Source organism: Bison bison, unplaced genomic scaffold (genome assembly GCF_000754665.1).
Source record: "Bison bison bison isolate TAMUID 2011002044 unplaced genomic scaffold, Bison_UMD1.0 scf7180017864362, whole genome shotgun sequence".
NCBI lineage: Eukaryota > Metazoa > Chordata > Mammalia > Artiodactyla > Bovidae > Bison > Bison bison.
Genome location: NW_011494934.1, coordinates 292,283 through 314,811, shown reverse-complemented (window position 1 = coordinate 314,811; position 22,529 = coordinate 292,283). Strand labels below are relative to the sequence as shown.

The 22,529-nt window shown below is 40.2% G+C and overlaps 1 protein-coding gene across 1 annotated transcript in view; it reads right to left on the bottom strand.

Annotated features, from left to right (window-relative positions):
• Nucleotides 1–6: 6 nt before the first annotated feature.
• The window catches only part of ELOVL4 (ELOVL fatty acid elongase 4), a 38,700-nt gene continuing 16,177 nt past the window's right edge, over nt 7–22,529 (bottom strand). The window contains exons 4-8 of the mRNA XM_010855267.1: nt 9,136–9,323; nt 7,885–7,965; nt 4,496–4,667; nt 3,203–3,330; nt 7–651 (exon numbers count right to left, since the gene is read on the bottom strand). Of these exons, the coding sequence (XP_010853569.1) occupies nt 376–651; nt 3,203–3,330; nt 4,496–4,667; nt 7,885–7,965; nt 9,136–9,323 (845 nt within the window). The 3' untranslated portion in view covers nt 7–375. The remainder of the gene's footprint in view (nt 652–3,202; nt 3,331–4,495; nt 4,668–7,884; nt 7,966–9,135; nt 9,324–22,529) is intronic.

The window sequence follows — 22,529 nt, the reverse complement described above, 5'->3', positions numbered from 1 at the left end:
AAAAAAAATGCATAAAGACCATGTTTCTGTGATCATCACACTGAAGGATGAAGAGAAATGAAAAATCTCATGCACTGTTGATGTGAATGCAGGGGGAGGGGCGCGGGGGAAGGGTCTCCAAAGTCACGTGATGATTGCTTTGGTCTGACAACATCAAGGCTGATAAAAAAAAAGTTTAAAATAAAAACTTCATAAATAAAACATCTGGGTGTTGTATTTAACACTTTACTCAATCTAAAGGTTACTAATAATACATAGAGCACATTTGCCTTTTTGCTCCCCACCCTCAAACCCTCATTTGCTTCTGTTTTCCCTGAAATCTTAAATGAAGTGGGAACTTCCTCACTGTCAACCCCAGGTAAGGCCCAGTTCATTTTACTCTCCTTTTGCTTTTCCATTTTTCTGCTTCTTGCCATTTTCTACCACTAGGTGGTTTTCGGATTTGTTCACACCATTAGCTGAAATACCATTCGTTGCTCTTTTTCCGGGTTTTGCTTTCTTAGGCTCTTTGTACGTCCGCACATAGAAGTTAAGGAAGAGGAATATGAAGCTGACTGCATAGACAATGAGAGCCCAGTGCATCCACTTGGGGAAGGGGCAGTCGGTGTAAAGGGACAGTGCTGTGTGCCCAATGGTCACGTGGAACTGAACCTGAAAAACAGAACAGCACAGGTGCGCTTACCGTGGGGAGCCAACAGCTCATCATGACCCAGACAGGCCCGTGCGTGCCCCCAGCGCCCAAGACCTAAGAGCTCTCTGGCTCCTTCTCACGTGGGCCACATCTCAAAACCATGTCCTCAACGAGGGCTTCCTGCTAGGACCCAAATACCCCCACCCAATGGGGTCCTCCATCCCTTTAACCAAAGGGTTCTGGTTTGTGCTGGTTTTCTGTTTCATAGGAATTATGTCTTTTGCATCTGCTGACTTCTGGACTGTCCGTCTCTTCCCTCGAGTACCACCTGAGGGTAGGGCTCCGCATTGATCCCCACGATTCCTGGGCCCTTGGCCTCTGGACCCTGGGGATTATTTTTTGGATAATGCTGAATAACATTATCTAATGAGACGGACTATCACTGGCCTAAGAGAGTGAAGGCACTTCCGTTTTTGTTTTCCTCCCAAATATATTGCTTTCTTTCCACAAAGTTGTTAGCAAGCTGGTACATATACTTTTAAAAATACTTTTAAAAATGAGTTTATCAGAATGGTTCATTATCTGTTTTCTTATAGGAAACAGGTAAATATGCATTTTAAAATTAATGAAAAATTAATTTAAAAATTGACAACACAATCCTTTAAAAACTAAGATTCTTGGTAAAACTTAGTAGATATTTGATAATAAGTATAAAAGGAGAGGATGGTTCTCAATATAAGAGTTTATGAATTCCATGGGGTTAATTCCATGGGGTTAAACACTTAATTTTTTACAAGGTTAACATACAAGATTCACTGCTGTGAGAACTTCTGCCTTGGAAATACACTACCCTTCACAAAATTAACACCCTATTTAAAATGGGCAATTGCAGCTTCTCTGTTAAGGATAGCATTATCAATATTATTATATTAAATATTATTTTAAAATTTTATCCCATATATAGCTCCAAATTTCTATCAGACTAAAAAACTTTAAAAGTTTCCCAAGGCAAAATCCAGGTTTTAGGGACTTTCGATTTCACAGTGATTCTTAGAACCTGCAACGCTGGAAAAGGGTGTGTCTGGGGGGTGACTGAGTGGGGCATCGCTCAAGGAGAATCAGGTGCAGTCTTCCCACAAAGTAGATTACAACAGTTCACATGATTTCTGTCTTCATCTCATTTTCTTGGGTCCATTTACTAATAACTGAGAGAAACGAATTATACAAACTGTGTAAACAGGTTACACAAAAACTGGAGGAAGCTTCCTGTAGCATTTTACTTACAAATGAATCCTGCACACCCAGCACTCCCCAAAAGCTGTGCTTCCTGTTTGGGTAGCCTGTTGTTTGGCAACTTAAAACAGAGATGAATGATATTTCCAAATGTGATTCCACTGATAAAATTGTGCACATGCTATGATTAAAGCAAATTATAATAAATTCCAAGGCTTGAAGAATAGCTACCAGGCTGGTTTTGGATTTCCTGAAGATTGCACTCAGTCACCCAGATGCTACCAGAAGTCCTACTAGGGGCTGGTGCTGCGAACTGTCTGCTCTGAAGATGAACATTTGAGTACACCAAGCTCTGCTCTCTAAGGATTGTGTGTTAGAGAATTAAGAGTTCTTTGATCCTTCGTCCTTTAACTTATTTATTTTTTGGCCACATAGCGCTGCATATGGGATCTTAGTTCCCTGACCAGGGATCAAACTCACACCCTCTGCAGTAGAAGCATGGAGCCTTAACCACTGGGTGGCCAGGGAAGCTCCCCTTGGTCCCATCCTTTACCCCACCCCTTCCTTGGCTCTGTGACTTCTATACAACTTTCTTATTCTAAATGTATAGGATCTGTTCACAAGGACGGAAAAATGGGAGTAAAAAACAAAATTTATTTAAGGGCAGAATGAAGAGAAGTAATAATAACATTTTAAGTGGGAAAAAACTAAGAAAGAAGTTAGTTTTCTAACTGTCAGACGAGTGTATGCTCCTCGGTTCTGTCTCATCCACAACAAAGATTTGGAGTGACGGACATTAAAGCGCTTGGCGTGTCACAGCTCTCGGGTCTTGGACAGACCGTGTTCTAGCTCTCAGGGTTCAAATGGACCGTGTTATAGCTCTTAGACAAATCAGTGTTACAGCTCCTTTTTATTTAGATAATAGCAGGAAGATCCATCCTCGAGGCGTGAGGGCATGTTGACCCAAAGACGAGAAGAGAAGAACGCCCCATCGTGCGGGGTGGAGGGGACAGAGAAAGAGAGAGAGCCCTTTGGCTCCTCTTTTTATATGTTTTTCCCTCCCCCTGGGCCTGCCCTATGCAAATTGGGCTAGCCAAGAATGCTGTTTGTTTTACCTGAGGTCCTCAAACCTTCCTTTGTTCTATTTTTGCGGGCTTTTCCCTTCCTTGTCTTTCAGCCACTGCCATTTTGGACTCCTGTTTCCTATTCTATCAACTTCAACTCCTATCATTGGAGCACAGAGAAAGCCAGTTTGGTAACATAAAATGGTTGAAAATAACTCAGCACTTCACAATTAATGAGAGTCTAACATTCTCAGTGTTTTAACTGAGAACTTACCAGCTGCAACATGGTCAGGTATCGTTTCCACCAGAGATATTTCTGAATCCACGGGCCGAAGGCAGCTAACCCATAGTATGAATACATAATCACATGGATGAAGGAATTTATCTGGGCTCCAAAAAATGCTTTAGAAAAAGAGGTAGTTACAAGACACAGAAATCTTTATTTAATAGGTGATAAACCATTTGAACGTAAAATAAATCAATCTACATTATTTTCCAACATTTAATTCTGAGTATAGATGAGAAATAAAAGTTGTAAAATAGTTCTAACGGACAAGCCTTCTCTTCAGATAATGCCAAATATTTTTACAGTTTAGACTCCGGCTTTTACCATATAAATAAAAATGGGTGTTCTTCAAAGGCAAAGGACTTCCCAAGTGGCTCAAATAGGCCCTAATATACTTAAGTAGGTCCTAATACTGCCAATATTATTTTTCATTCTGTTGCTCTTGGGGGAATAAAAGCCAGGGTACATATAATGGTTTAAACAGACTTGTAAATCCTTCATTATTGTCTTTACACGTGCCGATACACATAGCTACAACAAAATAGTACTCATTTCTTAGATTTCTAAATAGTTTAAAAGTAAAGTAGCAAGGTGAAGTGTAGTATGACTTGTACCCTGGGTCCCCATCAGAGGAACGGTCTGTTTCCAGCTCAATGATGTGAATTATCTCCAATGTACAGGCATCTGAAAAGCTGGAGGCAGATCTTGGCCAAACTATGAGTTCAGATTCTCTTCAATACTGAGAAGGCTACATACAATTTCCTTTGAGTAAGAAGCAGTAGGTACACTGGGGCCTATTTGAGAACAAGAGCAGGCTCTGGGCTTGGAGAAGAGATGGAACCTTCAGATGGAGAAGTTCTATCTTGGTATCCTCTGGATCAGAACCACTAGAATTGCTCCCTCTCAAAATACTGTTTGCTACACTTGGGATTCATTTATGCTAATCTCTGGGGTAAATCTTTAGGTGTCAAAGTAGTCACAGATAAACAGCTAAAGCTCTACTTTCTTCAAATTTCTTTAAAGTGACATTAACACAGGAGTAATTAAGCCTGGAAGTAAGTTATATATTTGTGTGTGTGTGTGTGTGTGTTAGTTGCTCAGTCATGAGCCTCCTCTTTGGGATCTCATGGACTGTAGCCCGCGAGGCTCTTCTGTCCATGGAATCCTCCAGGCAAGAAAACTGGAGGGGGCTGCTGTTAGACCAAGTCAAATTCTCACCACTCTCCACCCGACACATTTATGTAATTTAGTACCCGGGGACACATTCCTGAAGATGCTCACCCTGTCCTCCTGCAACCCACTTAATTCCAATCCACCACAACGTAAACATGGTACAGTGATGATACACGTGAAGAAAAGAGACTTGGTTGTTTTTCTTCCTCAGGATAAAAAACACCGTGTCCAAATACTCAATTCCTTTAGATATAAAGTACCACCACAGAGCAGCAGCTATCTGCAGAAAGAAAGGGAAAGCATTTTATAAACACCAGGATGATACTATCACATGGTTGTCTACTAAAGTTAAGTCTTAAGCAATTTTTACTGCACAAAATGTATGAGGCATAGAATCATTTTTGTTTAAGTGGGTGTGAAACGTAGGCATTTATTCATGGGGAAAATGATGGGAAATAAAAGAGTCCAAATCTATATCTACACTGTGCCAACAGTTCAGAGGAAATTTTCAGTCTGTTTCATAGCCGATGTCATGGGTACCAACCTGCTGATTGCAGTGCTGTGAACACTTTCAACTGCTATGATTTTCAATGTGGTAGAGAAACTGAGATATTTACTCTATAAAGGTATTTCAGTTGTTCATGCCTAGCCTATATTCCAGCCTCAGATATTCTTGCAAGTATGCCTGAGTAGCAACTGGTCTCTCTTTCTCACTTTAACATGTGCAACAAAATACTTAACCACATTATTTTTTATTAGGCAGTGAAATTTTTAAAATGATAAACTGCAATAAACACACACACGCAACAAATATTTCCTAGGTCATAAATATAATCCTGCTTACATGAGTAAGTCTTTTCTTTTCCTGAGCTCTAATTAAGACACCAGATGGTGCAGAAAGATTACATTACACGCTGAGATTAAGGATCCAAGGATCCAGTGAGAGGTGACCTCTGTATATACATTTTAAAATATTTCACAAGAATCCCACTAAAATAGTAATCTAGATTCATCTTTCTTATGTCAAGTATTTTCTATGACATCTGCCCTATATACCAACAGCAAAGGCAGCGGTACAAAACTGAAATCTGACGGTAAACCTGTGTGTGTCAGCAGTTTGGCAGATGCATTCACAGGAAGGCTTAGGCTCTTCAGAGCTGATGGGGTCTTTCTTCATTTGATAAGAGCACCTGTTGGATGCCATGGGTTTGTGTTTGTTTGGGTTTGGCTGTTCGCTTTTGAAAAACAAAATTACGATTATAAAGTGTAGGCAAGGAAAAAAGAGAACAGCCAAAGAAAAAAATAATGTATCTACAAACTGAGAATTATTTACTGAGTCTGTTTGCATAATAACATTGTTGAAAATGATAAAGTTGTTTGAAAACAAACTTGAAATAGGGAACTACTGACAGCAACATTATATTTAATATTCACTATTATGTTAGTCGGAGAAGGCAATGGCAACCCACGACAGTACTATTGCCTGGAAAATCCTTTTAAAGTGTAACATTTTGGTGCAGTAAGGGGCTTTGCAGGTGGCTCAGCAGTAAAGAATCCACCTGCCAATGAAGGAGACATAGGTTTGATCCCTGAGTCGGGAAGATCCCCTGGAGCCAAAAATGGCAACCTACTCCAGTATTCTTGCTTAGAGAATTCCATGGACACAGGAGCCTGGTGAGATATAGTCTGCGGACTTGGACTTGACTTAGCAACAAGAGTATGCAAACTCTATCTAGAAGGGAAGAGGTCATGTCTTATTTTCCCTCTTATCTGGCACTCTAAATCAGCAATGATTCATAAACAGTAATTAACAATCCTTCTTTCTAGTTTGTGAAAGTGTTAATCGTTCAGTAGTGTCTGACTCTTTGCGACCCCATGGACTGTAGCCCGCCAGGCTCCTCTGTCCATGGAATTCTCCAGGCGAGAATACTAGAATGGGTAGCCACTGCCTTCTCCAGGGGATCTTCTGACCCAGCAATCAAACCCAAGTCTGCTGCACTGCAGGCAGGTTCTTTTGCATCTGAGCCACCAGGGAACTGAAAAGCTACATCAAGTGAGAAGATCCCTCTTAGCTACATAACAACGAATACAAAGATGAGTCTCTGAGTAAAACACTTATTCTGCCACATCTCAGAATAACAGAGAGGGAAGAAATGTTCAAATACAATCTGCTGCCACTCTTGTCCTTTCTCCTCCTAGATATCAGGTCTCACAACAGCTACATTTTTAAAGAACTGATCAATTTACGCATGCCAGAGGGCAGGCACACAATGCCCAGAGTGGTATTTTAAAAACTTTATCCCCCAAACGTTAACATGTTGTTTCACCCAAAGGGTTTATCTAAGCTCACTCCTCAAAGAAAGCAAGTCCGACAAGTTTCCTTTTCTCTCTCCAGATGCAAGCAAGACCACTGCTCCTCTGCTTCAACCAGGAGAAGGTTCTCTAGCAACAAACCTAAACAAAGGGGCTCCCCTCAGGCAATCTCAGGTCTGAGCTTCCGGTTAACCTTTTGTTTACACGACTGCCTCTCCCCCCTTAGCAAGAAAGCCAGCTCCACAAAGGCTGGATCCCTGTCTGCCTTTCCACTTGGGCTCCCAGTACTATCTGTGTATAGCTGATGTTCAATACACATTTGTTGAATGATTAAAACCAATGTGACAACCAAAAGGGGTAATTTTTCATCAGCATGTTAAGTCTTCTAATGGGGAAATGAAGACAGAGGCACAAAATCATAAATACATTAAAGCAAGTCTTGGGTCTTGATGAATACTAGTGTTTATATTGTTGAACCCCAACGCTAAAGAGCTATTTTTTTTCAGGGCCAGCTACTACATATTATATTATTACTACATATATTATATCTAATATAAAACACACACATAGATATAACATATGTTATGGACACATGTTTAATATGAACACAGTATACAAGAGGCATTCAATAAATGCTTAACAAAGTAAGATAATTTGTTTCTTCACTTGAGTAAAATGGCAATTTTACTGATGTAGGTGACTACAAAGTAAAATATGAAAACACTGTATTACTAGTCTATTTTTCTCAAATATTTTTCTCAGAAACTGGGTTTATACCTATACAAGCTGTGCTATGCCTAATTTACTAAACATTAAATCGTTTATATTTGTCTTCCTCATACTTTCTTAACAAATGAATTCAACTTCAAGAGTTTCTATTCTTGACCCAAAAAAACAAAAATCTAAAATATAATCTTTATACTAAACATGGAACTATTATTTTTTTTTTTTGAGTACTGCATTTCAGTAGTCCAACACATATTCACTCTCAAATCATCAAATGAGAAAAGATAATGGGGAAGGAAAATGGATTTTAAATTATGTAATTTTTAAAAAGTAGTTTTACTGACCCAAAACAATCCCACTATAGTTTTACCACTACATTTAAAGCATATTTTTCACAGACTAGAGACTACAAAATTAAACCAACTTCTACTGATTACCAGTATTTTTAATGTACTTACCCTGACTTCATGAATGTTATCAGAATAATCCACAGTCTGGCAAATATAGCTATATCCTGCATTATATGATCCCATGAGTAACTGGAAAAAGCAAATAACATTTGGAGCAAAGTTTTAGAAGATATCGCATTTAAAACTACTACATACAATGTGCAAACCTCCAAAATATTTTTAGAAGCAATATTGTCTTAAAAATAAATTTCAAATGCACTAAACATTTAATATGTTGGAATTTCTAAAATTAATCATCCATCAATTTATTCTTAAGTTGAAATCTAAATTTAAAATGACATGTAAAATTTGGACTGAGACATTCTATCTATATTATAATATTAAGAGAAACTGTGATTAATCATGCTGCAAGAGTTGCATGGGTTTCTAGTTTTGAACCAGAGTGGATTGCATCTAACAAATTAGGTAAAGTAGCCAAATAAATTAAAGTTTTTTATGATGTTGAGTTTCTATAGGCTACGCTGTCAGTTAAAGAGATTTTTTAAAAGGAGCATACAGTTCATTTTCTTAGCATCACCAGTTCAGCTTGCTGGGTTCAGGTTGAACACTAATGAGGAGTCTCTTGGAAAACAAACTCCTTTCACTCTTATAACTTAAAAAGTGGTTGGGTCAGTCTAGCTTTTAGGATTTCCTTTTAAAATGCCATAGAGAATTTGTTGGTGTCCAGAAAAGTATACATTGATTAGCAGCAACAGCTGTATAACAGTTAACTCATTTTAGTTCCAACCTAAAATATTAGTACAATTATATTATGTGGTAGGATTTAAATTTGAAATCAGTATTTTACATCTGCACATTTTCATCAGTTACCAAACCTGCAACTGCTGAATGAGAAATATAAATAGCCACAACTATTTACTGAGGTCTTAATATGTTGTAAACACTATGCAAAAATTATCTCACTTATCTCTGATACTTTAGAAGATAGGTATTATGCCCATTTTATAGATGGGGGAAATGAGCCTCAAAAAAGTTAAGGAACTTCCAATGTCAGAAAAACTAGTAAGGGTTATTTTAGAATCCAGTTTGTCTGCTCCCAAATTTCACTTTAAACAAGTCTTATCCTTTATGTATGTTTCAGATTTTTGCTATCCATGCTTATGTCAATAACATAAAATTTACTCTTAGAGGAGCTAACAGTTATCTTACGGCCAACATTCCAATCGTAGTTTTACACATTCTTATTTTCTAATTTGCAACAGACCTGAGGAAGTATAAAGTGAACTTTAGTAAACCTACCTCTCTGAAGATAAAAAGGTTAAGCAAAACCATCCCGAAATTATAGAGAATGAGCACTAAACGCATCTGGAAAGGTTCTCGGTCCTTCATCCATTTTGGACCCAGCCACACGAAGAGGAGGTACAGGGTGCTTATGCAAAGTGTAGGCAGTGGAGACTGCATCAGAGGCCAGTTCTCGACGCGTTTATCTACAGAGGGGACACAAAATTCATTACATGATAAACGTTTTATCAAATGAAATTATTAGGAAGTGCCACATTTCAACTTAGCTTTGCTCTGTGACCAAATACAGATCCTTAGAGCTCCAACAAAAACACGACATACAGTTCTAATGACGTGGACGAACCCAGACCCTATTGTACAAAGCGAAGTAAGTCAGAAAAAGAAAAACAAATATCGTGTATTAACACATATGTATGGAATTTAGAGAGACGGTACTGGTGAACCTATCTGCAGGGCAGCAGTGGAGATGCAGACACAGAGGACAGACTTGTGGACACAGGGGGATGAATTGAGAGTAGAATGGAAACATGTATGCTACCATATGTAAAATAGCCAGTGGGAATTTTCTGTATGATGCAGCGAGCTCAGGCCAGTGCTGTGTGACAACCTAGAGGGGTGAGACAGAGTGGGAGGGAGGTTCAAGAAGGAGGGGACATACGTATACCAGTGGCTGACTTATGTTGATGTGAGGCAGAAACCAACACAATACTGTAAAGCAATTATCCTCCAATTAAAAAGATATACATTTAAAAACTACATGACATTTAAACCAAAGAAACAAGACCAATTCCTGGGAGTACTTTTGGAAGTGAAGTTGCATTATATAAGGTACACCTTATACATTTGACAGAGAACCCTGACAACAAAGAGACGAAACAAGGTTCACTGAAAATACAGAATAGGCTTGGGATGAAATGTTAATCAAAGGTTTCACAGACAGAAAATACTTAAAGGAGAAACTTGACCTTATATTAAACGTGAAATAAATCAGCACAGTTTGGAAGCTGCTCCCTCCTATGCTAAAAGCAGGAAAAATTTAGTAAACTGAAAAGGTCTGGAGAATGGAAGCCATCCCCTGGAACATTTCTGGATGCTGAAGACAAGAGTATGGTTATATCTTAATTAAGTTGAGGATTAAGTTAGAGGTCATTACAGTTTGATAATTTATTTAAATGGCAACCACCATATTCAAGACATTTTTCTTTTTTCTTGAGAACATGAATTTATTCTTTTGCGATGAATATAATCAACTTAAGTGCTTTTCTGTAAAGCTATAAATCATTTACCTTATGTATGTGTAAATATATATATATCTCCAATGTAACACATTATTTCATTTAAATTGAGTCAGCTGTCTTTAAATTCAAATATGTAATCTTGAATCAAATTTATAACAGAGTTTTGCCACAAATATTTCTGAGATGCATAATAATGAAATATGAGGTAGACAAAAATTTACATTATAAAAAGACACTGAAGTCAATTTTTATATTTCTAAAAGCTAAATGGCATTTTGAAGGTTGTGAATCTAATGTCTAATTTATTCTTGGTAATGCATATTATTTCTATGTTGTATTTTGAGGAAAATAATATATTTCTCAATAGTTAAAAAATTTTAGCCAGTTCCTAAAACCTAGCCTAAAGGAATGTAACTTGATTGCTCATTACAATGTCTATTTAAACTGTCAGTTTTATTAAAACTATATATGTGAAACAGCTCTGGATAAGTTAATTATCTTTCAAAATACTTTACATAAAAATAAATTAGTCTGTTTCTATATTACTGTCAACAGAAAATAAGATAGAACATGTGAAACACAAGTACAAAAATATTTAATCACATAGCTTCCAAAGTTGGGAAGTGATTTAATAACCATGGTTTCCATAAAAGAAGAGTTGCTAGAAGGGTGGGATGGGGCTTCCCAGGTGACACAGTCAATAAGAATCCCCTCGCAATATAGGAGACGTGGTTTCGACCCCTGGGTCAGGAAGATCCTCTGCAGAAGGAAACAGCAACCCACTCCAGTATTCTCACCTGGAAAATCCCATGGAGAGAGGAGCCTGGTGGGCTACAGTCCATGGGGTTACAAAGAGTCGAATACGACTTAGTGGCTAAACAACAACAAGGATGGGATACTGACTCAAAAAGAAGGAAAAAAAAAAAAAAAAACACAAATATGAGAACAAGAATAGAAAACCCAGAGGAACTGTTTTCACTTTATAGTTTACAGTAGAAGCCTACATCTTATCTATTCATAGAAATTATGGTCTGTCACTTAAATCAAAACATATTCCAGAACTAAAAATAAACTAAAATACTTAAATGACAGGAGGGATAGTAGTCCTCTTATAGGGAGGGTAATTTAAAAGACGGTGGGATGGCTTTTGTTGAAGGCACTGTGCCACTGTGGTCTCATTAGTGGTTGGGCAGTCTTCTTTAATGTCGCTATGCTGTCCTTCTGCACTCATATCTTTCTATGTCAAAAGGCCCCTTAAAACATGGGGTATTTATCTACTTAGATCTCTATTTTTCTATATTATAGAAAAAGACTAATACAAAGCCCCTAAATCCTAAAGCTTGGCTCTACTTCCGGTCACAAGAAAAGAAGTTGCAGGGGTGTCCCACCTCCATCCACAAACTAGAGGGCTTTTCCCATGGGATAGATGCAGAGAGCAAAAGAACTCTGCTATGAGATAATCTATGTAACAAAGAAAATCACAAAGAAAGATCGATTATATTCTTTGCAGCTGAAGACGGGGAAGCTCTGTACAGTCAGCAAAAATAAGACCAGGAGCTGACTGTGGCTCAGATCATGAACTCCTTATTGCCAAATTCAGACTTAAATTGAAGAAACTAGGGAAAACCACTAGACCACTCAGGTATGACCTAAGTCAAAATCCCTTACGATTATACAGTGAAAGTGACAAACAGATTCAATGGATTAGATCTGATAGACAGAGTGCGTGAAGAACTATGGACAGAGGTTCATGACATTGTTCAAGAGGCAGGGATTAAGACTATCTGCAAGAAACAGATATGCAAAAAGGCAAAATGGTTGTCTGAGGAGGGCTTACAAACAGCTGAGAAAAAAAGAGAAGCAAAAGTCAAAGGAGAAAAGGAAAGATCTGAATGCAGAGTTCCAAAAAATAGCAAGGAGAGATAAGAAAGCCTTCCTCAGTGATCAATGCAAAGAAATAGAGGAAAACAATAGAATGGGAAAGACCAGAGATCTCTTCAAGAAAATTAGAGATAGCAAGGGAACATTTCATGCAAAGATGGGCACAATAAAGGACAGAAATAGTATGGACCTAACAGAAGCAGAAGATATTAAGAAGAGGTGGCAAGAATACACAGAACTGTACAAAAAAGATCTTCACGACCCGGATAATCACGATGGTGTGATCACTCACCTAGAGCCAGACATCCTGGAGGGCAAAGTCAAGTGGGCCTTAGGAAGCATCACTATGAACAAAGCTAGTGGAGGTGATGGAATTCCAGTTCAGCTATTTCAAATCCTGAAAGATGATGCTGTGAAAGTGCTGCACTCAATATGGCAGCAAATTTGGAAAACTCAGCAGTGGCCATAGGACTGGAAAAGGTCAGTTTTCATTCCAATCCCAAAGAAAGGCAATGCCAAAGAATGTTCAAACTACCACACAATTACCCTCATCTCACATGCTAGTAATGCTAAAAATTCTCCAAGCAAGGCCTCAACAGTACATGAACTGAGAACTTTCAGATGTTCAATTGGGATTTACAAAAGGCAGAGGAACCAGAGATCACATTGCTAACATCTGCTGGATCATAGAAAAAGCAAGAGAGTTCTAGAAAAACATCTACTTCTGTTTTATTGACTACGCCAAAGCCTTTGACTGTGTGGATCACAATAAACTGTGGAAAATTCTTCAAGAAATGGGAATACCAGACCACCTTACCTGCCTCCTGAGAAATCTGTATGAAGGTCAAGAAGCAAAAGTTAGAACCGGACATGGAACAACAGACTGGTTCCAAATTGGGGAAGGAGTACATCAAAGCTATATATTGTCACCCTGTTTATTTAACTTATATGCAGAGTACATCATGCGAAATGCTAGGCTGGATGAAGCACAAGTTGGAATCAAGATTGCCAGGAGAAATATCAGTAACTTCAAATATGCAGATAACACCATCCTTAAGGCAGAAAGCAAAGAGGAACTAAGGAGCCTTTTGATGAAGGTGAAAGAAAAGAGTGAAAAAATCTGGCTTAAAACTCAACATTCCAAACACTAAGATCATGGCATCTGGTTGCATCACTTCATGGCAAATAGATGGGGAAACAATGGAAACAGTGAGAGACTATTTTCTTGGGCTCCAAAATCACTGCAGAATGTGACTGCAGCCATGAAATTAAAAGACGCTTGCTCCTTGGAAGAAATGTTATAACCAACCTAGACAGCATATTCAAAAGCAGAGACATTACTTTGCCAACAAAGGTCCATCTAGTCAGAGCTATGGCTTTTCTAGTAGTCATGATAGATGTGAGAGTTGGACTATAAAGGCAGCTGAGTGCCAAAGAATTGATGCTTTTGAACTGTGGTGTTGGAGAAGACTCTTGAGAGTTCCTTGGACTGCAAGGAGATCAAATTAGTCAATCCTAAAGGAAATCAATCCTGAATATTTATTAGAAGGACTAATGCTGAAGCTGAAACCATAATACTCTGGCTACCTGATGGGAAGGATTGACTCACTGGAAAAGACCCTGGTGCTGGGAAAGATTGAAGGCAAGAGGAGAAAGAGATGACAGAAGACAAGACAGTTGGATGGCATCACCGACTTGATGGACATGAGCTTGAGCAGCTGCGGGAGTTGGTGATGGACAGGGAAGCCTGGTGTGCTGCAGTCCACGGGGTCGCAGAGAGTTGGACAGGACTGAGGAACTGAACTGACTATGTAACAAAGAAAGGAAGATAAATTCACCTTAAGGCGATTCTAATTTCTAACATTATACGTTATTTCTTACTCTTATATACACAATTCCTACTGACTTCAAAGGCAGTTCCGAGCATCAAGCAAGGGAAAAATTAGAGAGGTGGGTCCAAAATTTCCCCCAAATCAAGAATAAATAAAAACGCCCATTCTTGGGAGGGAGTTTGGGGGGAAATGGATACATGTATGTATATGTATGGCTGAGTCCCTTTGCTGTCCACCTGAAACTGTTACAAAATTGTTAAGTGGCCATACTCAATACAAAATAAAAAGTTTAATAAAAAATTTAAAAAGAAAAAATGTTAATTGAATCATGGAGTCACAAAGAGTCAGACATGACTGAGCGACTGAACTGAACTGAATCTTCAAGAGCTCATGCTCGTTCTCAATCATGTCTTACTCTTGTGAACCAATGGACTGTAGCCTCCCAGGCTCCTCTGTCCATGGGATTCACCAGGCAAAAATACTGGAATGGGTTCCCACTGCCTACTGCAGGGGATCTTCCTGACCATTAAATACAAACAGTTCTACAAAACACACATTGGTTTTTGCAATCCTTGAATGTAAGCCTCAAACTTTGCTTAAAATATTAATTTGAATATTATTTTCCTTAAACCTGAATAGCAAGTTTACACATGACATAAATGATTGGTTATATCATCATAATTTTGTAAAACCAAGAACAATGAACTCTGAATGGTGGGAGAACTGAGGTTCTCTTTAACAGACTCTCTCAAACCACATAAAAGTTGGCATTTTGTTCAGGACTGTTACTTTTCAAAGAACCGAAATCTTTCAATAAAATAAAATAAAGTTCTTTTGGGAAAAAAAATGCCCATCTCTTAATGCACAGTGTTACTCACGGAACAGAGATATTTAAAGAGACACGAGTAAGAAGCTGAAGGTCTAGACAGGAAGAAATACTGACAGAACCCAACAGGGATAAAAGAGGTGGCAGGGGGCAGACAAGGAGTAACAGGCGCAACAGAGAAGGCATGCGAGACTCCACTAGCAGACAGGCAGGCTGTTTTAAGGCCAGCTCTGTGGCTGTGGGTAAGACCTTAAGGGCACAACTTGTCCTCATTCCCTTCATCTGTAAAGCCTGATGGGGAGCAGGGAAACTGGATTAGCGCTTCTCCGACTTCAACAAGAAAAAGAATCACTTGGGAGCATAGTTACAGTGAAGGTTCTGACTCAGTAGCTTGGGGGTATGGCTCACCTTTAGGAAGATTTACTTTCTAGAAGTAGGATTGTACTTTCTAGAAGCTCCAAGTGAAGCTATGCCAATGTTCCATGGACCATCCTTGAGTAGCAGAACACTAGGTGACCCCTTGGGAGTTTTTCTTCTAACTTCTAAAAATGGCTACTTTTTACAACAACAGCAAGGAGAAGAAGGGTTCCCTGGTAGCTCAGATGGTAAAGAATCCCCCTACAATGCAGGAGACCCCAGTCTGATCCCTGGGTTGGGAAGATCCCCTGGAGGAGGAAAAGGCAACCCACTCCAGTATTCTTGCCAGGACAATCCCATGGACAGAGGAACCTGGTGGGCTACCGTCCATGGGTTTGCAGAGCTGGGACACGACTGAGCAGCTTTCACTGTTTCACAGAGAGAAAGAATGGGATTGAAGATAAGGAATACTGGGTTAAGAAAACAAGCAGTTTTTGCTGGCCAGGGACCCACTTCTCACAGCCAGAGCCCTGCACGTATTCTCCTTATATCACACTGTTCTGTGGCCATCCTCCAATGCCCTATCCCCACATCCTATGCCTCTGGTCTGACCTCTTCTTCTGAGTTTGGTGTTTATTTTTTTTAAATAGTGACTTTTTATCTCTTTATTTATTGTTGGCTGTGCTGGCTCGTTGTGGCTGTACGGGCTTTTTTCCTCAAGTTGCGGCTAGTAGGGGCTACTCCGTAATTGTGGTACCAGGGCTTCTCATTGCGGTGGCTTCTCTTACTGCTGAGCGTGGGCTCTAGGGCATGTGGGCTTCGGTAGTTGCAACCCGTGGGCTCAGAAGTCGCGGCTTCCGGGCTCCAGAGCACAGGCTCAGTAGCTGTGGTGCACAGGCTTAGTTACTCCACAGCAGGTGGGATATTCCTGGACCAGAGATCAAACCCATGTCTCCTGCATTGGCAGGCGGACTCTTTACCACTGACCCACCAGGGAAGCCCTTAAATAATCTTTTGAAGGAATTAAATCCTCTAGTAACTTGAGTTACACGGGATCCAAATATATATCATGCGTATTAGAGTAAAAGAAGACATGTTTCTGGTATGCTGTCAGTACACAGTGATGGGTCGGGTTCCACACCATGAATTTATTAGGGGTGGGAAAAAAAGAAAAATTCTATTGAAACACTATCCCTCTTGCCAACACTGAAGTCAGATTGTGTCATCAAGGAATATCAAGATTCAAATGGGTTTTATGTAACATTCTTGGGAATGCTCTCTATGCAAAGCTCTTACAGGGGAGGGAGAGGGTCAGTATGGTACAAATAGCATATAAATTGAACTCTAGTTGATTCGTCATATTGTCTTCTTTCTATATTTTATTTTATTAATATGTTTACTAACATGTCTATGCCATCCTATTTTGATGATTTTGCTCTTATTTTTGAGTCTATTTATTAACAATTTTGGGCCTTCCTCATGGCTCAGATGGTAAAGACTCTGCCTGCAATGCAGGAGACCTGGGTTCAAGACCTGAGTTCAATCCCTGGGTCAGGAAGATCCCCTGGAGAAAGGAATGGCTACCCACTCTAGCCTTCTTGTCTGCAGAATTCCATGGACAGAAGAGCCTGGTGGGCTACAGTCCATGGGGTCACAAAGAGTCAGACATGACTTAGCAACTTTCACTTTCACTAACAATTTTAAGCCTTTCATGTTGCACATCCCTGAATATTCATTAGAAAGACTGATGCTGAAGCTCCAATACTTTGGCTACCTGATGTGCAGAGCTGACTCATTGGTAAAGACCCTGATGCTGGGAAAGACTGAAGGCAGGAGAAGAAGGGGACCACAGAGGATGAGATGGTTGGATGGCATCACTGACTCAATGAACATGAGTTTGAGCAAACTCTGGGAGATGGTGAAGGACAGGGAAGCCTGGCACGCTGCAGTTCATGGGGTTGCAAAGTGTCGGACATGACTTAGCGACTAAAAAACAACAATAAATTAGATGTGTAGAATTTCAGATTTAGAAATGATCCCTTTATTTTAAAAATGAGATGCATAGAGACCAAGAGACTTGCAGGAGACGGTGGAGCCCACCTTCTCAGTCACCATGCCCACTGATTTCAGGCCTAAATTATAGGCCTGAAGAATTTTTCAAATAGAACTCTGACTATCCATCATGGTCCTTAAAGGGAAAGAAAACAAGAGAGACTTACAGAAGCTCCCTGAGCAGAAAGAAGGACAAGAGATAAACACACTGAGGCTCGCACCTTCTCAGGTGCCGCATCCAGCAGACCTGGGCTAGGGTCACGACGCTCTGGAAGACACGACACCAAATACTGAGGAAAGACCAAGGATGTGTAGCTTTTGAAAGAGGAGGCCTCATCAAATACTGAGAGACCTAAAGAGGCACCAGATTTCTTCTCTATTTCCAGAGAACCCATGAGAAGGGCTTTGGCAAAATAAATTATGCCTATAAATTCAGAAATTTCTAACCATGAGGTCTCTCTTTCTATAAGTAGAAAAGCTATCTCCTTTGGAAATGAGTTTCCTTTATTTAAGTTGTGAATAATTAAATTAATTTTAAATGAAAGTTAAGCACATCTAAAATTAAATGTTACTGCAAATCAAGTTTTGGAGCAAGGAACTTTATTTCAAAAATAAAAATTACCAAGACATATTTTAACCTTCCAGACCCTTAAGGGTTAACTTCTTTCTCAAGAAACTGTTTTCATCTAAAACACTCTGACTGTTTCACAAAGCTCATGCCAAGTGAGACTGGTTGACAAACACTAGTTTGGTCAATAATCATACAATTTTATCTATATTAAAAGGCCATGTAATGGTTAACAACTATGTGTTCAAGAGAACTCACAAGCTGTTCACTAGAAAAGAGTTCACTTTATTATGTGTAAATTACACCTTTATTTTTTTAATGGTACCAAAAATATGGTCCATCTGAAGTGGGGCTTCCCTTGAATACCTTCCCCACCAACAGTTTTGCTTATTCTTAACCTGACTTACATCTTAAAAATCACCCAGCATAGTAAATAGAACAGCCCTTCATCCCTTCTGAGCTCACTGATTGGGGACAGGTCATTTTGTCCTTTACCTCTCAAAACTCATCATCTATTAGAGGAGACAGACATGACAAATCAATTGCTTTGCAGGATTCTGAGAGCAACATCAGAGGCCAGTCTGGGGACAGGAGAGAGGTGACAAGGGCAGCTTCCGGAGCTGACACCCAAACCACTCCTTGAAGAAAAGAGGAGAAACTTGGCAAGGAGATAGGAAAGGCGGAAGGCTTTCCTGCAGAGAGAACCGTATGTATAAGGAGCCACAAATCAAGAAATAAAACATGTACTCTGGAATCTAAGCAGGCCTGAGGTAGAGGATGTGAAGTGAAAGTGAAAGTCGCTCAGTCGTGTCCGACTCTTTGCGGCCCCATGGACTATACAAGTAGTCCATGGAATTCTCTGGGCCAGAATACTGGAGTGGATAGCCTTTCCCTTCTCCAGGGGATCTTCCCAACTCAGGGATCAAACCCAGGTCTCCCACATTGCAGGCGGATTCTTTACCAGCTGAGACACACAAGGGAAGCCCGAGGTAGAGGATATATACAAGGAAAGATGACAGGAAATGACTAGAGATTTACAGGTCAGATCAGACCTGGGAGAGTCTCACAAACTCTGCTGAAGAGGCTGGAACTTATCCTGTAGATAACAGAGAGATGCTTCCTTGGTTAGAAACTGGAGACCACATGTGGCTTTCAGCAGATGCTGATGGAGGCAGCAGGGGATGGACTGAAAGGGAAAGGCAGGAAAACCAGCTGGGTCAGTGGTTTTCAAGTATCTGTCTGTTACCCACAGAAGAACCATCTGCTCATTAAAAATGTAGATTCCTAGTTTCCACCCCAGATCTACTGAATCAACATCTCTGTGGGTAGGGCTCAGTACTACAACCTTCAAATTCCCCTGCTGATGCTGATGGGCGGGGCAGCCGGCCTTGGAGACCACTACACTGTGCAAGAAATGAGTGTAACCTGGATTCAAGGGCTGCACTGCCAATGGAAAAGATAGGCAGATGTGAAAGTCACAAGAGCAAAATCTACAGGCTTGGTGGCTGATATGGATGTGAGAAGTGAGAGTGAAAGAAAAGCTTGGGGTTACTCCCAAATTTCTGGCCCGGTTGGTGGCACATACGGTGAAGTTGTGGATCTGGGACAGAGAATAAAGGAAGAGAAGCAGGAGGTAATCAGGTGCTTTCTAAACCTCTTCTGTCTGAAGCACTCGTGGGACACCCAGCAGGAGGTATCCAGCAGGGTCTGGAGCTGCAGATGACTGCCAGGGCAGCAGAAACAGAGAGGAGTCACTGGCAGTGAGAACCCCTCCAGGATTTCAGGTCACAAGGGAAAGAACACACAGAATGAAAGACTAAAACGAACGAAGGCTGAACCCTGGGGAACACCTAAGGGAAGAGTGGGATCAATGGCTGCGAAGCAACCAGAGAGGAAGGAAGAGAAAATAGAAAAAGACGTGAGGACCAAGAGAGGGGATGGGCAACAGACTCTATGGATGCAGGATCAACTGTTCTTTCCAACTCTTTTTAATGAGAAAAAATAACTGTCTCACAAGGTTGATGGGTGATAGTTAAATGGGTACGTTCTCAGCACATGTGGACGCCACAGGCCCTTCCTTCTGTTGCACCGTTCCCTCTGCATCTCCACACAGGTGGGTCATGTGTTAGGGATCACCTGGCAGGTGGGTCCTATGTCAGGGATCATCTGAGCCCCTCTGGCTAAGAGCCAAGCCCTCTAGGTCTTCTAGGCCTTTTCTTCCCAACCTAGAGGCGTTCTCTAGGCTCTGAATATGAACTCTCAAGTCAGACTAGCAGCCTTATGACACCAGCATTCTCATTCACCAGCTGAATAAGCCCCAGCAAGCTACCCAGTCTCTCTGACTTTATAGGTGATGTTAGGGTTGCTGGGAGGAATAAGACACGACGTACACTGTCTGACAGAGAATAAGAGCTCAGTACATGTCAGCACTGTCTTTACTATTGACAATAATCAAACCACTAAATCCTCCTCTCTCCCAAGAGTTAAACCAGATTAAAGAAAAATCACCATCAGCAATTAATCTTAGCAGAAGACTATAAAGTGAGAAGACAGAATATTTTATAACATATGCTCAGCATATATATTTTATAACATATTCTCAGCATATATAACAAATTATAAAATGTGCTATATTCTCAGCATATATAATATGTTATATTATATATGCTGAGAATATAGCACATTTAATAATTTATTCAGGAAAGCAAATGCATAACAAGTCTAACTCTAAATTTTTAATTATTTGAAAAAAGTTTTTTTAAAAAAACAAAAGCATCCTTTTAAGAAAATGTAAGCCAGATTTTAATAAATAATAAAATATTTTTAGTCCAATAGTTTTGAAGTAACCCAAGTCCTTGGAAACTTCTACTTGTATACAAACAACTGTAATTAATTCTAACAACAAACTATGTATAGTAAAACAATTTTCTTAAAAAGCTCTACAGGCCTCTTCTTTCTTTGAAGGCTTATTTCTTCTAAAGCTTTTAAGAACTTGGGATTTCTACCAGTTAGAAGGAACTTTCTTCTGCAAGTAGTCTAAGCTGACAGTTGATTTACAGGGCTTCCCAGGTGGTTCAGTGGCCATCAAAAGAAAAATTAGTAAAAATTTAAAATTTTAGAAGATCCAAATTCCCAGAATTGACAAGGAAGGGCACATGGTTACAGGAGGGAATAATCTTAGTTGGGTGATGACTTGGAGAGTTACACAAAGCAGAGAGAATATGGCACCCAGGGACAGAGGGCAGGACCTGAACTGACAACAGCTGGATTCCAGCTCTATCGGTCATTTTCCAGCCCCATGACTTTGAACTTGAAACTCTTGGGCCACAGTTTTCTCCTATGTAAAATGCGGGTGATAATGTGTGTGTGCTCAGTTACTCAGTCGCGTCTGATTCTTTGCCAGGCCATGGACTGTAGCCCGCCAGGCTCCTCTGCCCATGGAACTCTCCAGGCAAGAATATTGGAGTGGGTTGCCACTTCCTACTCCAGGGGATCTTCCTGACCCAGGGATCGAACCCACACCTCTTGGATTGGCAGGTGGATTCTTTACCACTAGCGCCACTAGATTACCCAAATCACAGAGTTGCTTTGAGGTTCAAACTGAAAACCCTCTGTAGGAAGCCACTCCAACACGAACCCTTTTTGCACTCAAAATTCACTAAACATGAATTTCTTCTGAAACTTTTAGAGCACGCTGTGACTGCCTCTAGCATGCCATGACCCTGTCCCGGCACTGTCTGCTTAACTGTGTCCCATGCCAGACAGGGCAGGGACGTGATCTCTAAAACCACAGAGGTTCCCACGGTGGCTGCACCCACAAATGGTTGAGCCCAAGCACACTGAAGGCCACAAAGTATCTAGAAAACAGCTACTATTATTACGGCTACTGTGAGAATCGACAGTCAAGACATTTTATTTTTATTGAAGTGTAGTTGATTCACAGGGCTCCCCAGGTGGCTCAGTGGTAAAGAACCACCTGCCAGTGCAGAAGACCCAGGAGACGCATGTTCAATCCCTGGGTCGGGAAGATCCTCTGGAGAAGGACATGGGGACCCGCGCCAGTACTCTTGCCTGGAGAATCCCACGGACAGAGGAGTCTGGTAGGCTACAGTCCATGAGGTCACAAAGAATCTGCCACGGCTGAGTGACTGAGCACACACGCAGCTGATGTGCACTGTTGTGCCAATCTCTGCTGTACAGCAAAGTGACTCAATTTTATAACTATACAGATTCCTAACATTCAAGATATTTCTAAACTGCCCTTTTGATTCCTACAAAATGAGCAAGAGTCCTTGATCAATATCATTCTAAAAAAAATACAAAGTCTCTGTTGGAGTGGGAAAAAAAACAAGTATTCTATATAAATCCATGCCATTGCTGTGGTTCTCTTAAATAAATTTTAATAACATTATTTTAAAATTCTTAAAAAAATTTTAAAATTTTAAAATATTTTTAAATTCTTGTTTTTCTATCATAGTACATAGTGATTGTGGTGTCAGTCTCTCAGTCGTGTCTGACTCTCTGCAACCCCATGGACTGTACTCCACCAAGCTCCTCGGGGATTCTCCAGACAAGAATACTGGAGTGGGTAGCCATTCCCTTCTCCAAGGCGAATCTTCCCAACCCAGGGAGCGAAC